General features: G+C 39.0%; 3 protein-coding genes across 5 annotated transcripts in view; 2 read left to right on the forward strand and 1 right to left on the reverse strand.

The window, feature by feature from the left end:
- Positions 1-1,098: 1,098 nt before the first annotated feature.
- Positions 1,099-6,334, forward strand: ppp2r3c (protein phosphatase 2, regulatory subunit B'', gamma). Its single transcript, XM_033642153.2, has 13 exons — positions 1,099-1,294; positions 1,412-1,536; positions 2,052-2,156; positions 2,296-2,408; positions 2,985-3,082; positions 3,333-3,403; positions 3,547-3,679; positions 3,966-4,021; positions 4,417-4,492; positions 4,795-4,931; positions 5,142-5,279; positions 5,414-5,473; positions 5,820-6,334. The coding sequence occupies exons 1-13, from the start codon at positions 1,228-1,230 to the stop codon at positions 6,012-6,014; spliced, it is 1,374 nt and encodes a 457-aa protein (XP_033498044.1). The 5' UTR covers positions 1,099-1,227; the 3' UTR covers positions 6,015-6,334.
- A 1,118-nt stretch (positions 6,335-7,452) lies between these two features.
- Positions 7,453-11,284, reverse strand: fam177a1 (family with sequence similarity 177 member A1). The gene is made up of 5 exons (XM_033641973.2): positions 11,156-11,284; positions 10,480-10,668; positions 9,999-10,065; positions 9,560-9,657; positions 7,453-9,372 (listed from the first exon to the last, which is right to left on the reverse strand). The coding sequence occupies exons 1-5, from the start codon at positions 11,222-11,224 to the stop codon at positions 9,163-9,165; spliced, it is 633 nt and encodes a 210-aa protein (XP_033497864.1). The 5' UTR covers positions 11,225-11,284; the 3' UTR covers positions 7,453-9,162.
- Positions 11,285-11,955: 671 nt separating this feature from the next.
- ttc7b (tetratricopeptide repeat domain 7B) overlaps positions 11,956-18,008 on the forward strand; it is a 31,419-nt gene continuing 25,366 nt past the window's right edge. For all 3 annotated transcript variants that reach the window (XM_033642695.2, XM_033642698.2, XM_078174915.1), the window contains exons 1-5: positions 11,956-12,142; positions 15,711-15,865; positions 16,099-16,174; positions 16,322-16,414; positions 17,349-17,512. In XM_033642695.2, the coding sequence (XP_033498586.1) occupies positions 12,022-12,142; positions 15,711-15,865; positions 16,099-16,174; positions 16,322-16,414; positions 17,349-17,512 (609 nt within the window). In that variant the 5' untranslated portion in view covers positions 11,956-12,021. The remainder of the gene's footprint in view (positions 12,143-15,710; positions 15,866-16,098; positions 16,175-16,321; positions 16,415-17,348; positions 17,513-18,008) is intronic.

Raw genomic sequence — 18,008 nt, forward strand, 5'->3', positions numbered from 1 at the left:
GCTGTTTCCAAATGCCACTAATTACTTTAATCTAACTATCACTCTTCCGTTAACTCTATAGATAATTATAACTCTTTAAATGGGACTCGCGCTTCCCTTCGATATCTAAATTAAACATCTACAACAGCTTCTGTCTTTCTACAGAACTTCATTGACAGCAACACACAACTGCGGGCTTGCTGGAGTCGCACACTTTGACGTCATCAAAACTGGACAGCTCCGCTTGTGAGCTGTGTCAAGTTTGCACAGACAACCAGAGACAGACCGGAATAAGAAATCTACTCTTAAAATGAATCTGTAAATTTATAACTTAAGACGGAAGAATTATTTTTTGAAAAATATTACTATATTTTCATTTTGTGCCTCATCTCTTTGTATTTTTGGTCTAGACAGACAGACTATGAGATTCCCTTGCAATCTATATTTTACTGGAACTGATAGCAACTGTTCTGGAGATAGATTTGTCTCAGTATTATTTGTGTTAAAAGACGCGTGTAAGCGGAAAATGCAAGACACCTTCATATACTAAAAAATATTTGTATATTTAAAAAAAAAATATTTTGCGAACATAAAATGGATCAGCAAACACACAAATTCAACAAATTGAAAAAAAATTATGCATAAATGTAATAATTTACAAATAAATGAAAACATTTGTTACTATTTTTCAGATATGAACAACTTTTGAACAAATATTTGTGAATCCACTTTTTATTTCTGAATCTCAAATCTACTTTAGTGGATTTACATTTTGAGTACACTTTTTTTTTTCATTTTTTTAGAGTTTGTTTATGTAGTTTCAAATCTGTTTTATATTTGCAAATAGTTTTTTTTTTTAGTTTACCCATCTTTTTCTGTACTTGTGGAAATTGCTTCATACTCACAGATTAAACATTTATAAATGGATGGTCGATCTGTTCACACAATAATACTGAGACAAATCTATCTCCATAGACTGTTATTATCTAAGATATATACTTTGCTGCTTACTTGTTTTGACTTTTGATGGGTTTGCTTCCCCCCCAAAAAATGTATTTTAAAATACCCTTTTATTTTGAAATGAAATGTTCAAACCGGAAGCCCTCTTCTTGTTTAGTCAGTAACTTGACGTTTTCCCACTTCTGGGTAGCTTGGCTAGTTTCGTATACAAGTCTACTTTCCACTGTTTGTGACTTTTGGGATGGAAAGGTTACACTGACGAAATATTAAAGTCACGTCGGAGCAGGTATGGCTAAAGAACAGCAGCCTCAGTGGACGGATATTTTGAAAAGACGGTTAGCTAACTCTAAAAAAGGTGAGACAAAATGTAAACTAACGTTACACACTGGCTAACGTTAGCTCCTTTGGGTTGTAGTTGGTTAGCTAAGTCAACATTAACTTGGTTTTGATTCGTGTCCCTGTTTCGGTCCAGATGAGAGAAGCGACGAGGAAAAGAAAGCAGAAGAAACTGAGCTGTTCACCAAATATTACACAGAGTGGAAGGGAGGAGGCGACAAAGACAAGTCCTACAAGAACATCCCACGATTTTATTACAGGGTATTATTTGAATACATAACATATGTTAACCTTGTGAAAAGTGTTGTCAGTTATGTAATTTTCTTTGTGTTATGGTACAAGACAGATGACTAAACTCTGTGCTTATTCTACATCCCAGCATCAGTACCTGTCAAAGAAAAAAAACAAGTATATGTAGGAACAAGAGGTGTCATACAAATTCTCTGGCCTCATAACAATAAACTACAGGATTAATTAGGACAAGTTACTGTATTGCAGGAAACCTTAAATGTTATTAATAGTGTATGACACCAGAATAAAATAAACAGTGAAAGGCACTTTTTCTTCAAGGTTTTCAACTGTGATGATAATGCTCTTAGATTACATTAGGGTCCAGCAGTAATACTGAAACAACAATGATGGTAGTGATGATGAAGATTATGATTTTGATCATGTTATTACTAATGTGGAGTTGCCTTCGAGGTGCAATGAGACAGGCTTGCTGTTTAATGATAAAGATGTGCAGAAGTGAAAACAATAATGAATTTGTTCTGCAGCTACCAGCCGAGGATGAAGTATTACTTCAGAAGCTGAGAGAGGAATCCAGAGCTGTCTTCCTCCAGAGGAAGAGCAGAGAACTGCTTGATAATGAGGAACTACAGGTAAAACACACACACTTAAAAGCAGTCAGGCACAACATAATGACTTATACTTCTGCATTAAAAAAACAACAGTGTATGTTTGTTATTTGGTGTCCATCCACTTTGTTGTCTTTTTACGTTCCCATTTGTCTTTCTGCAGAATCTGTGGTTTCTGCTGGATAAGCACCAGGTGCCTCCGGTGAGTGGAGAGGAGGCCATGATCAGCTATGAAGCCTACCTGCAGGTGGGGGAGAAGGCCGGGCCCAAGTGCAAGTAAGTAACAGGAAGTAGAGGTTTACTGACAACAGCACAGTTAGTCTTGTTTTATGTGTTCCTGTTTGCACCAATGATTCATGCAAGTTATTACTATTTATCCTTCTGGTGTCAATATGTCTCGGCTTATGGGATAATGGTGTATTCAAAGAAATACACATAAAGTATTAATTGCATTCGAAATGTGATCACTACCTCCTAAGGTTGCTAGGGATGCATTTGGCCACATTAAACAACCCAAGCACTCTGTGGTAGTAAAAATGTATTTTTGAACCAGGAAATGGACACAGGTGGTTAATGTGTCACTGTGTGTCCACTGTCAGTTTTAAAGGGTTTAAATATTAAGAAAGGATGTAATATTTTCGTTGACGAGAGAAATCTCATCTTAATGTGTATAGCAGGGACTTATTAAATCTTGAATAAGTCTGTAGAAGTAAAATACAGCTAAGATAGTTCTGTACCCCGGGGAAGAAACACATTAATAGCAGATGTAAAGGGGGAACTCTGGCTTTGAGAATAGAGCAAAGTAATGAAAAGTAACAATTTCTCTCCCCTTCTCTCCTCTCCTCCCTTAAGAAAATTTTTCACAGCCAGAGTGTACTCCAAGCTTCTCCACAGCGACCCTTACGGCAGGATCTCCATCATGCAGTTCTTTAACTACGTCATGAGAAAAGGTCTGGACCTCCATTTTCTTGTCTACTGTGTCTCTTTTTACATGATGAGCAGAGGGCAATGAGCAACAAACAGAAAGGCTTCTTTACTGTGAACTGATACAATTTTCTAAACTTGGGTGACATCAATATATTTCCACTGATTTTTGTTTTGTTAGGATCTCCCTTTCCAGTTTACTTACGTGGATTAATCTGAACTGGTGAGTGTCTTGTCACTGAATGTTGCTCTTTTCTATTCTCTCTGTACATGTAGTATGGCTGCATCAGACCCGGATAGGCCTGAGTCTGTATGATGTAGCAGGACAGGGCTACCTCAGGGAGTCGGTAAGCATTTCCATCATTAACCTCACATTAAAAAAAAAAAATAAGTTTTTCCTCTTTGAAGTTATTGCAGCCAGTGGGGGAATAATGGTTTGCATTAGTACTAAAAAAATAAAGGAAGAGTTGACACTAATTATTCTGTGAAGGATCTGGAGAACTACATCCTGGAGCTGATCCCCACTCTGCCTCAGCTGGACGGACTGGAGAAGTCCTTCTACTCTTTCTACGTCTGCACCGCAGTTCGCAAGTTCTTTTTCTTCCTCGACCCGCTCAGAACAGGTGAGCTTTAACCTCACACAAGGTGAAAATGTATCTCTACAATAAAATGCTATGGATACTGACAATACATGTCAAAGGGTAGTTTTAAGGATTATTAAATGGACAATACAGGCAAAGGCAAGGACACTTGTGGGGACTTGTGTGCTTTATTAGAGGTGATATCTGTGGCTATAATGTGTTTTTAAAGATGCAGCAATGAAATGTTGGATTTACAGAGGTTGAGTTTAAGAAGTCAGAAACATTTTCTTTACTGAGAGTGTGTGTGTCTGTTATTTTATTTCCTCAGGAAAGATTAAAATCCAGGATATATTGGCCTGCAGTTTTCTGGATGACTTGTTGGAGGTAGAATTTTTGTATAACTCACATTTCTTAACCTTTTAAAATCCATTGGGACTTCTTTCACAACTCATTTTGTGTTAATTCATACTGTATAGTTGATTCTGTATGTGATAAAATGTCACAAATTTATTGAGTTTGTACCAGCAAGCAGTAAGAAAACCAAACCCTAGTATTTTTAAAGGGACAAATGTAGGAATAGACTGTAATTTTAACTGTCTCACTAAAAGATGTGTCATTTTGTAGCTGAATTATATGAATAAGTGCTGAGTTTTTGTGTTGTTATTCCTTTACAAGACAAATCAATGTTAAGCAATACTTCCACAATAGGAAAGATCAGCTGATGCCATGTCTTGTTTCGTCTCTCTCCTACTTTCTTCCTCCTCTCGCTGTGCTCTTAGTTGAGAGACGAGGAGCTGTCTAAAGAGAGTCAGGAGTCCAACTGGTTCTCAGCCCCCTCGGCTCTCAGAGTCTACGGTGAGAAAACATCTGTGCCTGGATGTCAGGTTTCAAGTCTCATGTGAAATGTTCATGGAATTAAATTATCCTCAGACATAATGTAGGTGTATGTTCTTTAAATATTATCTGTGCCAGCTAAATTAGAATACTTTGGTGGGCGCAGTGTGAATCTGGGATTCTGGGTCAATAGAAATGAAGAACCTTGGATGTGTCTGTATAAGAAATCAGCTCAGTGAATATCCCAGACTACAGCCAGTCAGTGCTGTGCTTGTGTTAATGCTATTTCTGGGATTTATTTTTACATCTCTGCGTCTCTACAGGCCAGTACCTCAACCTGGATAAGGACCACAATGGCATGTTGAGCAAAGAGGAGCTGTCACGCTACGGCACAGCTACGCTCACCTCAGTCTTCCTGGACAGAGTGTTTCAGGAGTGCCTCACCTACGATGGAGAAATGGTACAGTTAGCAACAGTGCCTGTAGGAGAGCTGTTGTAGACATACAGATAGGGATAAATTAACCTCCTTTTTAATGCTGAGAATTATCAGGGATTGAACTAAATCCCTCCTTCGTGCATATTTTTAGGTGATTGTTTTGCAGACTTCTGTGTGTGGGGTGTAAATTGGATATTTACTGTACATGACTGTGTTCCTCTTCTTCTACCTCAGGACTATAAGACCTATCTAGACTTTGTGTTGGCGCTGGAAAACAGGAAGGAGCCAGCAGCGTTACAGTATATCTTTAAACTTCTGGACATGGAGAATCAAGGATACCTCAACGTCTTCTCCCTCAACTATTTCTTCAGGGTATCAGCTGCACACACACACACACACACACACAAATGTACTTGTGGTTTCAACATCTATACACCCCTGCAAAGAATACCTTGTTTGTGTCACTATGGCAATCATCCACCAATTTTTGTTGTGTTGTTCTTCAGGCTATACAGGAGCAGATGAAACTCCATGGGCAGGAGCCTGTCACCTTCCAGGATGTCAAGGTATATTGTGTACACACACACACACACACACAGACACATACAGTCCAGACAAGTTTCCTTAACACACCAATCCTTGTGCACAACTTGCTGTAGTAATGGCAGCAATGTGGTCGGTGCTTTTAAGATGGTGAATGTTAACCTAAGTTTGTTTTCACTGTTAGCCTTCCAATGTCTTTTTGATATAACTATTGATGGGTCCGTCTCATTCAGATTTACATTTATTGTGGTTGACAGAAGGTTCAGTTAAGCTGTAGAGATCGTTGACCCTCTATTATGCCAAATAGAGACATCCCATGTTCTGTTGTTAAAACAAAAAGATGAACATTTGATTACCGCCTCTCCTCAGGATGAGATCTTTGACATGGTGAAGCCTAAAGACCCCTACAAGATCACTCTCCAGGACTTGGTTAACAGTTGCCAGGGCGATACCGTCACCAGCATCCTGATTGACCTCAACGGCTTCTGGACCTATGAGAACAGAGAAGTGCTGGTCGCCAATGACAACGACAGCAGCAACACAGCTGACCTGGACGACAGCTGAAGATGATTTGGGGTTGAAGTACGGTAGAGACAATCATGTTACCAAGAGGTCACAGTGTCATTCCCAACCTGAAACTATCCTGCAGAAGTTTCAGCTCTGGACCCTTACTCAACTAAATGTCAACATTGTGAAAAGCTTGAGGAGATGTACAGAAGGAGAGGGATAAGAATGAATGAGCTGGATGAAAGGAGGAAAGCCAGAGATGGTTCTTTGTGTAAATATCGTTCTGTGTTCCTGCTTCTTGTTTTCCTGTAAAGAAGATCTATTACATGTGTTTTATTATTGACCTCTTTGAAATAAATGTCCTTTTCATGCCTTTTGTGACAATGTCTAAATGTTTCACTTCACTTTGTATAATAGAAGCACACTATCATTTAACACCCACTGAAATTGAAGCAGCTGCAAGAAGATCAAAAAACCCAAATACAAACAATAATTCACTGATTGACTGTCAAATTAAACTTTAAGTGGCTATAACTGATATTTTCATATTAACAGTGATCAAATGACTACATGTAATGTGAAAGGGGTCACTCAGTCACAAACCGACAGAATTGTCATGTGACTCTGCAGTTCCCCTCAGCTCTACAGGGCTTTTTTAGCATCTTTCAGCTCGTTGTGTTGGTTTTCCAGCCTGCAACTTCACTGTTTTGATTCACTTAGTTTGAAAACCAAAAACAGAGCCCAACAGAGGGCTGCTGAATGTGTCAATAAGCAACTGCATGCTAACAAGTGTGTTACTCCCCCCAATCAATCAATCAATCAATCAATCAATCAATTTTATTTATAAAGCCCAATATCACAAATCACAATTTGCCTCACAGGGCTTTACAGCATACAACATCCCTGTCCTTTGGACCCTCACAGTGGATAAGGAAAAACTCCCCAAAAAAATCCTTTAACAGGGGAAAAAACAGTAGAAACCTCAGAAGAGCAACTGAGGAGGGATCCCTCTTCCAGGACAGACAGACGTGCAATAGATGTCATACAGAACAGAGTGGCCAATAAATCTGTCAGGGCAGATGAGGGATCACTGGTACTTCACCAACTCCCAAGGTGAGATCATTAGTATGAAGACAATGATAGAACATTAGTGTGTAAAATACATTTTACTAAAATGTAATATGAACTGCAAATACGCAGAATATTCCCACATCTCTATTTGCTTTGTATATTTTATCATATAAATGTGATGTTGAAGAATAGAAACCATGCTTTGAGATTTGACGTTCAAACAAACAAAGACAAAATGGAATGAGAGTAAAATGTAAAATGGTTGGGACTGTTAGAAAACTTGACATCTTCATGATTGTCATTGTTCATGCTTACTGGTACATGATAGAGCTATCACTAAGGAAACCTTCTAGAAAACAGAGCAGACTGTTAATTCCTTCATAAAACAATGGGATTATGTATAATAATAAAACAAAAGTCAACCTTTTGAATGTTTAAAGGTTTTATTAACACAGAAAATAGAAACATGTATATACAGATTCATTAAAGGTTTGTCATAGTAACTTTTGCATATTATGTTGGCCCTTTTGTCACATTAAAAAAGCATAAATAATATCCTTCATTAACTAGTGAAAGATAGTCATCCACCTAGCTTTAAGTTGTGGGCTGATATGTTGGGATTCCACTTTCAGTACATCTTTTAAGTCCATTTAAACATCTCTTTTTGAGCTAAATCATTTTTAAAAAGCCATTCATGGCTAAACACTGCTGAGGTCTGAGGCCTGTCAACACACCACACAGCCATGTCAGTGGATAAAAATAATCAATAAGAAGCTTATGATAGCTCAGTCTCAGCATTACACCCGCTGCGCAGCTACACATTCATATGAAAGGCTTCCACAAGGACACTTTAAGAATGAACCCTTCACACACACACATGATGGTTGTAGCACTGGATGTGGGCAATTTCTTATGCCAGTGTAGCGTATCAGTCATCAGTACATTTGACCACTAGAACATTTTTAAAGATTTAAACTACAATAGTATTATTTAATCTATGTTGGCTTAAGATTTGCACTTTTGGCATTTCACACAGAAAAGAATTAACACTACAAGTTGTTCCTGCTGGTCAACTGATTGAACTATCAATACAGAAACACATTTGTTAGATTGCAACACATGGAAAGTAAAGCAAGCAGATTACTTAGAGCTCTGAAGTTACATTCAGAACTACTGGACACTTTCACTTGTGCCATTTCTAGTGGCTTGGATATAATATTTATCAGAAGGGCTGCAAAAATCAGGAAATATGTGCTGCTTAATTAAAGATTTAATAGGACACCATGTCTGAGCAGGCATATTTTACTCTCTTGAATGATCCCTAGTTAATAACTCAACATATAACATGTACTCAAAGAGCAGGAAGGTACAGTAGCCTTAAGGAAGTAGCCATGGCTAATAAAAGGCTGAAGCAGCAGGATTGCCATGCTGTACGTATTTGGATATTATGTTGAAATCATAAACAATGTTCAATCAGTTCTAGCTACTGATGTCATCAATCCCTGCTTATCTTTACAGCTTGGAAGCCAAAAACTATCCAGCTCTATTACACCTTGCAGATGCACACGCCAGGCATAGGCGAGGATGTCAGACACAAGGAGCAAAGAAAGAAACTGAGAGCAGAAATGGCGGAGCAGTGTCTGTATCAGGCTATGCCTTTGGCTAACTGTAGATGTGGTAGGTTTCTATTCATGTTGCTGCCTAAATCAGGAGCAGGGTCGATTCACTTTCTGTTCTCTCTTCAGTTCAGGGTGGATTTCCCTCCGTTTCTAATCAATGGAAAACTGAGATTGATGACTGTTTCTAAATAAGCTCCAGCATTTATTTCCCTTTCTCAACTGATGCCAGTTTAAAGTGAGTTGCGCCCAGTCTGGTCGACACTTAACTAAATGATGCATTTAAGTCTTGCATATTATTTTTAACTATACACACATTTACATTCACAGGTAAGGCTTGTGCAGTCACTTCCACAGCCCTTTTAATATTTCCCTGCACTTTGTACCAAGATCTCTTTTTATAAAGTAAAAACATATAAAAATAACAATATTATTAATCTATACAGCTAAGTAAATTAAGGTTTTACCAACAGATAGAAACATGTAAATGTTAGTGGTTTGTCTGCGAGTGTCAGTTTTCAGGAGGGGAGAGGAGAAGGGACTCTGTTGGTGTCTCCAGTGTTGAGTGTGGATTCAGGTTCTAGCTCAAAGCTAATGTTTACAAAGGAAGCTCCAGATGCTTCTGGCTGCTCAGTAGCAGGATGATCATCCTGCTCGCCTCTCCGCTGCTCCACAAACCGAATCTCTGCCATCTCAGCCAGACGGTTCTCCTCCTCTTCCTCCTCCTCCTACAGGAGAACATCAGTGTGTGTTGCATTTATTGCTAAAAAGTTATTATTTGACAGTTGATGTTTGTGTTCTAGCTCCTGCCTCTGCGTGAACAGGATTTTAAAGGTGTGACTTTATTCATATTTACATATGGAATTCACATATGAAAGTCAAGGATGTGTGTGTGTGTGTGTGCATGTGTCCTACCTCTTTCTTAATGCGGTAGTACTCATCAATAGCATACTGGTATTTAGGAGTAGTGATGCCGAACAGAGAGGCCAGTCTCTCTCCCATGTAGTCACACACTATAAAAAAACATACACACTCTTTCAATAAAAATATTTTCTAACACTTGATGCAGCTTTTTTTGTGTGATTATCACCTGTGGTGTGATATGAAGGGGACCAAACAACTAAATGCTATACAAGTGTGAAACAGGGTGTAAAATACATTCTGATACATCACCGTAAAGCATCTAATTTGTACAGTTTGCTAACATTCCAGTATTTCTGCAGAACATTTATTATATTTCCTGACTTCTTCTGTCTGGAAAACACCTCTGAAAACTCATGATATTTCAAAACTTAGTAAGATGTCATTGGTCCTTGCAAGCACGAATACCAACTGAGACAGTAGGATACTTTACCTGAGATAGTGGAGGTGCCCATTCTCCAAATGTGGAACCAGAAATATGGACCCCAGGTCAGTTTGGACTACAATACACATGGGAAAAACAGGATCATTAAATAACACATATGCTGGTCAAACACAAACAAAAAAACAGCTAAGATTATGTCTTAAGCATCAAGGCATTATTTTATACTACAAGCTGACAGCCCGACTTTTGGCCTGCCATTCACCACTGTTTCTTTCTTACAAGTATCCCTAGCCTTAGCCAAAGTCAAAAGCTTTTATTTCCTAAAAATATCATCCTAGTGATCTTTATCTATTCAGACTTATTAAGATATCTTGTGATTTGAGACTAATTGCCCAACTGGAATGGATTTCTGCCCAACAACTTAGGTTGATGCAAACACCACCTACAGGACATCTGCGGCTGCGTCAGGATCTCTAAAATTCCGATTGATTCAGTAAAGTGATTGTGAAACTTTCTGATCTCAACCTACCGGATCTACTGTGGTGACGTCCCTCCTCAAAGGCTCCTCCACTTCATCCTCTTCATCGGTACTGTATTCCTCCATGGTCTCCCCACTGGCGAAAAAGATGGTCCTGCGGGGAACCTTCACCCTCTCCTGCCTCCCCACAGGGGAGTCTCCCATTTCCACCCTCTCGAAGTCTGCTGCCCCTCCTGAACTCTGAAATAGTTCGAAACAGACTTTACATGTATATGATGCCATCATAATTAATTATTATTATTAACACAGCCGCATTATATTATTGTTAGCTTTTGTAATTTATAATTACTTAAGTGTACCATGTGCATAGAGTTTGATGTACCCTCTCACACAGTATATTTGGCAGAATACACTCAACAAAATAAAACATCTACCTATCTAAGTTATTAAACCGACGTTATATGTAGTTGCATTATTTACCTCGTTATGCACTGTAGCTGCACAGTAACCTAAGCAAAAATAAATCTTCCAAAATTTGATGACAAAACGTTTCAACTGCAAAGCACGAACGTTAGCTCGTAAATTAGCCTTAGCTTACTTTTGCTACTTTGTGTTTGTTGACTGTTAGCTTCTCAGCTAAGGAAGTACTTCGCTTTAAATCTAACAAGTCTTTGTTTTAACGTTCACAAACACGAAAAGTGGCGAAAGTTGCCTCGCACAGACCAACCTTATCAGTTTCCATAGTTTGTCCCAGTGAAACATTGGCATTAGTTAAATACAGCGGCAAATCTGCCATGTCAGTCACTTCTTCCACCTCACCACGATCTGGTTGTCTGGGTTCTGCCCGCACAACTTCCTCTCTGACCTTTTCAGGATAAAAGCTTTTTGTGTAGAAAAAACGTGTTGACAAATTTTGACAGCATTCAGCCATACGGTACGTTCCTGTATTTGGTGATAACTGTTCTGCACTTTCCAGTAAAGCCATACAATGTACATACTCTTCTTAAAGAAATGTGTGGATGAATTTATTATTTATTTATTTATTATTATTATTTATGTATGTCTCTTTAGTGATAGCTAGTGTGTGTGTGTGTGTGTGTGTGTGTGTGTGTGTGTGTGTGTGTGTGCGTATATGTATATTTACGTATCTCTATGTGGGGTGGGAGGGTTGGGTTTTCTCTTTTCTTTTTGTTTTCTGTTTTGGATCTTTGTTGTTTTTAACCTCTGTGAGGCACTTTGTGTTACTGTTGTATGAAAAGTGCCATATAAATAAAGTTGATTTGATTTGATTTATACAATACTCTTGACCTCTGACTTTCACTATGTCGACTCAGTAAGGCTGTTGGTTACTTTCCCCCCTCCCCCCCCTTTTCACAACAGTTTTCTCAACCTGTGTAAGCCGCGTCAAGCAACAAAAGTTAGCGCTTTTAAAGTTATGTTGTCATCAAATTTGCAACCGTCGGTAATCAAAGCTTTATTTTGAAAGTAATGTTAGTGAGCGGAAGCTGTGTCGTTCGAATGCAGGAACTTAACACCTAGCAGCGACAGGGAGCTTTTTGTGGTGTTTTGGTTCGGTCGAGCCCACTCACAAAAATGACAGCGAGGAAGTCTGGCTCACGACTGGAGACCGAGATAGAGCGGTGCCGTTCAGAGGGTCAATGGGACAAGATACCAGAGCTAGTACGGCAGCTCTCAGCCAAACTAATATCAAACGGTAAGATATGTGCGGTGTTTCCCGGTCGTTCGTTCATTCAGTTTATAAGGCCTTCTCCATGGTCTGAGTCCTCGGCACTTCCTGACAGCAGCAGCCGATACTGGGAGTTTTCCAGCTCTGTGGTGAGCTAGTTAGCTAGCAGAGGTCAAGAGAGAATGCGTCGTTTCCCAGGGGATTTTACCTCAGTGGGACAGTGTAGTGTGCCCACACTGAGATACTTCAATTGTAAGACATGGATAACTTAGTTTCTGTGGTGTGACAGCTGAGCCCTCTAGTTCGCTCTGCTCCTCAGTCAAGCGGAACTACACACAAACATTTGTCATTAGCTTAATGTAGTCCATGCTTTAACTGTATGGCAACCTATCCAGATACTAATTTTCCACATACAACAACAAATATCTTTATGCAAAATAACAGAATTGTTTCACCTCTCTCATAGTACTTGGTGTTGCTAGGACGCATAATTGCTAACGTTACATGCTAGCTGTCAAACTCCTTGCTGATGCTGAATTGTAAACTGTACTACTGGCACTACAGCTCATCATAACGTAAATACTCTTGACAACAGATGAATATTTTAGTTTTAGAAATTAATGGGGATAGGCCTAATCTGAATTAAAGGTTGTTTCCTCTTTTTAACACAAAGTTAAAATGTCTCTTATGTGTAAAATCCCTGAGAAGTGAACGCATCACGATGTACATGACGTCAAAGGTGCATAGTGATGCATGCATTTGATTGAAATTTTATAATTGTCCTCTTGATATAATCTACCCCTTTTATTAAGAGAATGAATTGGCATGCATGCAAACAGATTTAAAAGAATTACATGTAAACAGCATCACATCCCATCTTATCATGCTGCAATTGCTCTTCTGCTGCAGATGTGTGTGCAGTGTGCTGCTCTATCTTGCCACCTCTGCATTAAACCAAGGTTGACTGCTGGGGATGGTTAATACATTTAAGTACTATAAAGACTTCTAGTGTGATTGATACCTCCTTTTATTCCCTAGAATCTTGGTATTTTCAGCCTGGTGTGAAATTACTCTTTAAGATAACTATATGGGCGATATGTGGGAGTCTAATTCAATCATTTATAGTAAACTTGCAGTTGTTGTGAGACTACTCTAGAAAGTAAAGGCCAACATTAAGAGGTCCATCTATTTTTTTTTTGTAGGTAAGCAGCAGCCACAGCCAAGAAGGCAATTAGAAGAATTGCTCCTTTTCGGTTATACATTTGTCAGGCGAGGTGATAACTGCGGTCATAGTCTTAAAACAGAAGGGATGTTCAATCATTGTGAACTATGAGCCAGGAACTGCTTCTAATGGCTTTATTGAGTGTGTTAAAAATCCACTGACCCTGACTTTTAGTTGGATGATTTCAGAAAACGTTGACATTATTTAGTGCCGTATATTCCCATCTTTATCATTGTTAGAAATGCTATATGTTAAATAAATGTGAATATACCATAGACTGAATGTTATTTATATTGTGCATGTAACTAGAAAGATTACCAGATATTTTACGCTAGTGGAAGATGTTAATTTTGCCGACATTTTCTGAATGCTATGAAAAATGCTGCAATTATGGAATGTTATTAAGCACATGAGAGCTATGAGCTCTGGTCACTGACTGGGATCATTAACAGGATTGCTGCTCTTTTCACCCTTTGAACCTCTAAACACACACAATCACCCGATTTAGGAGCTTGCTAAGGCTATGTATAATTCTGGCTGGTATGTGTTTGTAAGCACAGCAATGTTTCTCTCCTTGTAACTTACAGCTCAACAACAGGAGAGGAGAAGCCTTGAAGTGGAACCATTGTCATTAGATAGCTAGACATGAAGGTGGTGTAAAAGCTTAATCTCATTTTGATTTTGAATTGTAAATCAATTACTTTTATATTGACCTTAGATTGGCTTTAGATTGACCTTCAAACCTTACACAGTGTTCCTAGTTTAACCATTTATTGCCCTCAGATAAAGTATTGATTTATTTTAGATTGGTCATAAATTGATGTTAGATTTAAACTGGCAGTCAGATCCTAGATTGACTCTACTTATTTACCGCAAGCCTATCTAAGTGGCAGAGAGTTGAGCCTTATACAACACTATTTAAAACACTAACTTTTAATAGTGGTTGGCAGCTTTTAGATGCCAAAACTGAAAATATGGTTGCCATTTTTAGTCACCTTAGATTTTAAATAAGGCAGTATGCAGGCATGTTCCTCTTGTGTCAGCATGGGTTTTCCCTGAGTCCTCTGGCTTTCTCCCACAGTCGTAAGACATGCAGTTCAGGTTAATTGGTGACCCCAAATGGTCTGTCGCCATGTGTCAGTCTGGCGATTATCTGGTGATAGTCGCCTCTCGCCCAGTGTCAGCTGGGGTAGGCTCCAGGCCTCCTGTGACCTTGTACCAGGATCAGTGCTTGTGGATAATGAATGAATGAAGATATTATGCAGGGGTTTTTTTCAGCTCAATAATGAAAATGTGACATAAAAGACTCTTTAAAAACTGTATTACAGTAACTGAACAAACTTCTTTGTCATTTGTGTTTTATCTGATACTTAAGAATCTTAAGTGTTGTCAGGTCATGTGTCCACCCTCAATTCGTAGTTTACAAAATACCAGTATTGTAGCTGTTGTCATGTTCCTTAGCAAGTCACTGGTTGCTTGTTCATCTGTTCTGTCCCTTTCAGATTTTGGTTCTTGACATTTTTGCTCATTCCCACCACAGATTAATTGGCCCTTGAACAACCTACTTTCAGAGATGACCTCTAATCTGTTTTGATTCTGCTTAGACAGCTGAATCCTCTCTCACATAGAACTGCAGAGATGTGACACCACATCACGTAGCATCAGAATGTGGGAAAACCTTTCCTGGTGGCGTCCATAACATGCACTCGAAATAGCACGCCTCCCTGCATTGGCAGTAAATGCCTCCAGCTGAGTCCGCTCTGTCAAGACAGTTTCCTTATTTATAAGTTTTCGTCTCTGTAGGATGGGTTGGAAGTGATGCTATAGACGTTTGAAGTCATGTTGTCAATATGCTACAGAAAGAATAGCAGTCGCGCACATCCAAAAAACATTTGAGGCAGGTGCTTGACCAATAAATGATAGCAATACAATATGAAGAAAGGTCGACACACTGTAGCTCCCTTATTAGCATATCCACAAATGATGTTTCGAGCTAATGCTCTTATTCAGACTGTTGATGTGGTAATAAATTGCACTTAAGGGATCTACAGTGCACAGTGTGCATGTTTTATAGTCCACCCCATGGCTATTTTTTGACATCACTTACACAACAAATATTGAAATAGTATTCATTGTGGTGTGCAGTTTTGCTGTTTGCTGTCCCTATTATTTAAATGTTTAAAAAGTGTTTGACACCGATGGAAACCAAAGGCCAAGAATTGGTTGCCGCTGTTTCAAAATCATTGCCATTGGCAACCTGGCAAGCATTACTGTCTAGCCCTGTTATTCTTATGACTTCTTCAAACATCTTGTGTGTGTGTGTGTGTGTGTGTGTGTGTGTGTGTGTGTGTGTGTGTGTGTGTGTGTGTGTAGATGATCTAGGGGAGTTGTTGCTGGGAGAATGCAAGCTTCAGACGTACCTGAAGGAAAACCCCATCAAACAGGGAGCCAGTCCCAGGGGCCCACGACCTAAACTGGTGGAGGTCAGGAAACACCTCACTGCTGCTTTGGACAGAGGAAACCTCAAGGTAACTGTGGATGTGGAACCGGTAGACAGATTGGCTGAAGTCACCAGTTGTCACTTTGTTTCTTATTTGTTTTACAAATTTCAGTTTCTGTCACATAATTTAATTTCACAGGTTCATGCAAGCACTCAAAATCAGTAGATAGAAATCTGAAGACGGAAACTCAACTCAGCAAATACAAACAAATATTTGAAAGAGAATATGTTTTCATTTTTTACTCTTATTTTGTCCTCTAGGCTGATTACCTTCAGGAAGCCAGCCTGTTGATGGCCAAACTGTGCTATGTGGAGGGAGAATACAGAGACGCTTTAGGTATCATACACACTCCTCTGGTTTGGTTTATTTACTCCTATTTAGTATTTGTGTATGGTATGATGTTATTAATCAAAAAGCATGCTCTGTTGTCTGCACAGATTACTGGTGTACTAATTAATTCATGCATGATTGATATATTAACAGGTCACTACAGCCACGTGAACCTGGACGACATGCAGCTGGGGGGAGCTCCTGTGTATCGGCTGTCCATGATAGCAGAGGCATACGCTACTAAAGGTATAAACACACATATACACACCCAGCCATCGTTTCATGTCTCCCTCCATCAGTTTTGTCAGCCCTAACCTCTGCAGTACGTCTTTACTCCACATGATGGCAGTACACTGTCACTGCTGATAAACAGATCTGGAATAACCTGTGATATGATGAACCACACACAGTCACATAACAAGCAGCTCTGGTCACCGTTGAATAAAAGATATTCATTTCTAGCATTTTCCTTTTTAAATATCATTATGTTCTTATTTCATCCATCTGTGTAACCAAGTGCAGTTTTCATGGGGCAGTTGCAAACTCATTTATGATTGAAAATCAATCATCAGTAGGAGAAAATGATCATCAGAGTGTCAAAAACTAGACCAAACAACTCTAACAGGGTCTTTGAAAAGTCTTAAAATGTCTTCAGTTTCAATTTTATAAAATATTAGGCCTTAAATTTCATTACAAGTTTAGTTTGTGGGGTCTTAATTGCTACAAACTTTGTATCTAATTTAATTTATCCATATTTTAATTCATTTTAGTCAAAATTACTCTGTGTGAAAGTCCACATTTCTGATGTTACAAATCCATAAACCTACTACCAAATTCTTTAATTTAGACTCACATTTACCTGTCTGCAAAATGTAGATTACATACATATACATAAAACTTTCCTGCACATGGATCGGCATATACATTACTTAGCTTCATACTTAACCTGCAATGGTTGAATAAGAGATGATGATCTGTACAAAAATTTGGTTAACATTTCTCTTTAAAAGGTTTTAAAAACAGTAAATTACAAGTGTCTGATATCTGTAGATGCCCTGTCTATCCGATATATGAATGTTTATATACTAATGAATACCAGACAGTGATAACTGACTTGTGGCCTTTGTCACTCTTTGTTTATTCCTTGTCACCCTGAGCTCTCTTTCCGTCTCTCCCTCAGGACTGTGTCTAGAGAAAGTCCCAGCTGCCTCTCCGTCTCTATCCAATAAGAACACTGGGTCTCCATCATCTAATAGGAGCACAACAGATCGGGAGCAGGAAATCATCACCTGCTATGAAAAGTCTGGAGACATTGCCCTGCTCTACCTGCAGGAGGCTGAGAAGGTATATGTTTGTGTCATGTTATGTTATGTCTCAATCAGACCTCCAGTCTGAGGGTGTGAAATTGGCATACTTGTTGTCTATTGCAGTGTTTTTCTCTGGGTGACACAGAAGCGCTCATCAAATATCTTGTTAGCACCTGGACTCCCAAATGCTCTGCCAATGCCATCCCTGTGGGTGTGTGATGAATACTCTGCTGTCAGTGTGCAAGTTTGACTAATGCATTACCGCCCATGACGGCCAACTGGCAAACAAATGTCTTCCTCTTTATTGGGAGAATGTCTGAGAGGACGCACAGACTGAGCTGGCAAACAACAAGAAACTGCAAAAAAAAAGGCAGGAGGATTCAAATCAAACAGTCCTGACATCAAATTATACTGATATTTCTGTGAGATGATGAGATGAACTCTATGAACTCATGGTTGGATACAGCAGAAGTAAGGTTTATGTAAGGTGTGACAGAAAGTATATAACCTGGATGAAGTCACAAAGTAGATAT

Source organism: Epinephelus lanceolatus, chromosome 15 (assembly GCF_041903045.1).
Source record: "Epinephelus lanceolatus isolate andai-2023 chromosome 15, ASM4190304v1, whole genome shotgun sequence".
Classification (NCBI taxonomy): Eukaryota; Metazoa; Chordata; class Actinopteri; order Perciformes; family Serranidae; genus Epinephelus; species Epinephelus lanceolatus.

Excerpts from the sequence above, each read along its gene's own strand:
- ppp2r3c (XM_033642153.2), top strand. The coding sequence starts at position 1,228 with ATGGCTAAAGAACAGCAGCCTCAGTGGACGGATATTTTGAAAAGACGG. Across the intron at positions 1,295-1,411 it reads GTTAGCTAACTCTAAAAAAG|ATGAGAGAAGCGACGAGGAA; the intron begins GTGAGACAAAAT and ends GTTTCGGTCCAG. Across the intron at positions 2,409-2,984 it reads AAGGCCGGGCCCAAGTGCAA|AAAATTTTTCACAGCCAGAG; the intron begins GTAAGTAACAGG and ends TCCTCCCTTAAG.
- fam177a1 (XM_033641973.2), bottom strand. The coding sequence starts at position 11,224 with ATGGCAGATTTGCCGCTGTATTTAACTAATGCCAATGTTTCACTGGGA. Across the intron at positions 10,669-11,155 it reads AAACTATGGAAACTGATAAG|AGTTCAGGAGGGGCAGCAGA; the intron begins GTTGGTCTGTGC and ends GAACTATTTCAG. Across the intron at positions 9,373-9,559 it reads ACTACCGCATTAAGAAAGAG|GAGGAGGAGGAAGAGGAGGA; the intron begins GTAGGACACATG and ends GTTCTCCTGTAG.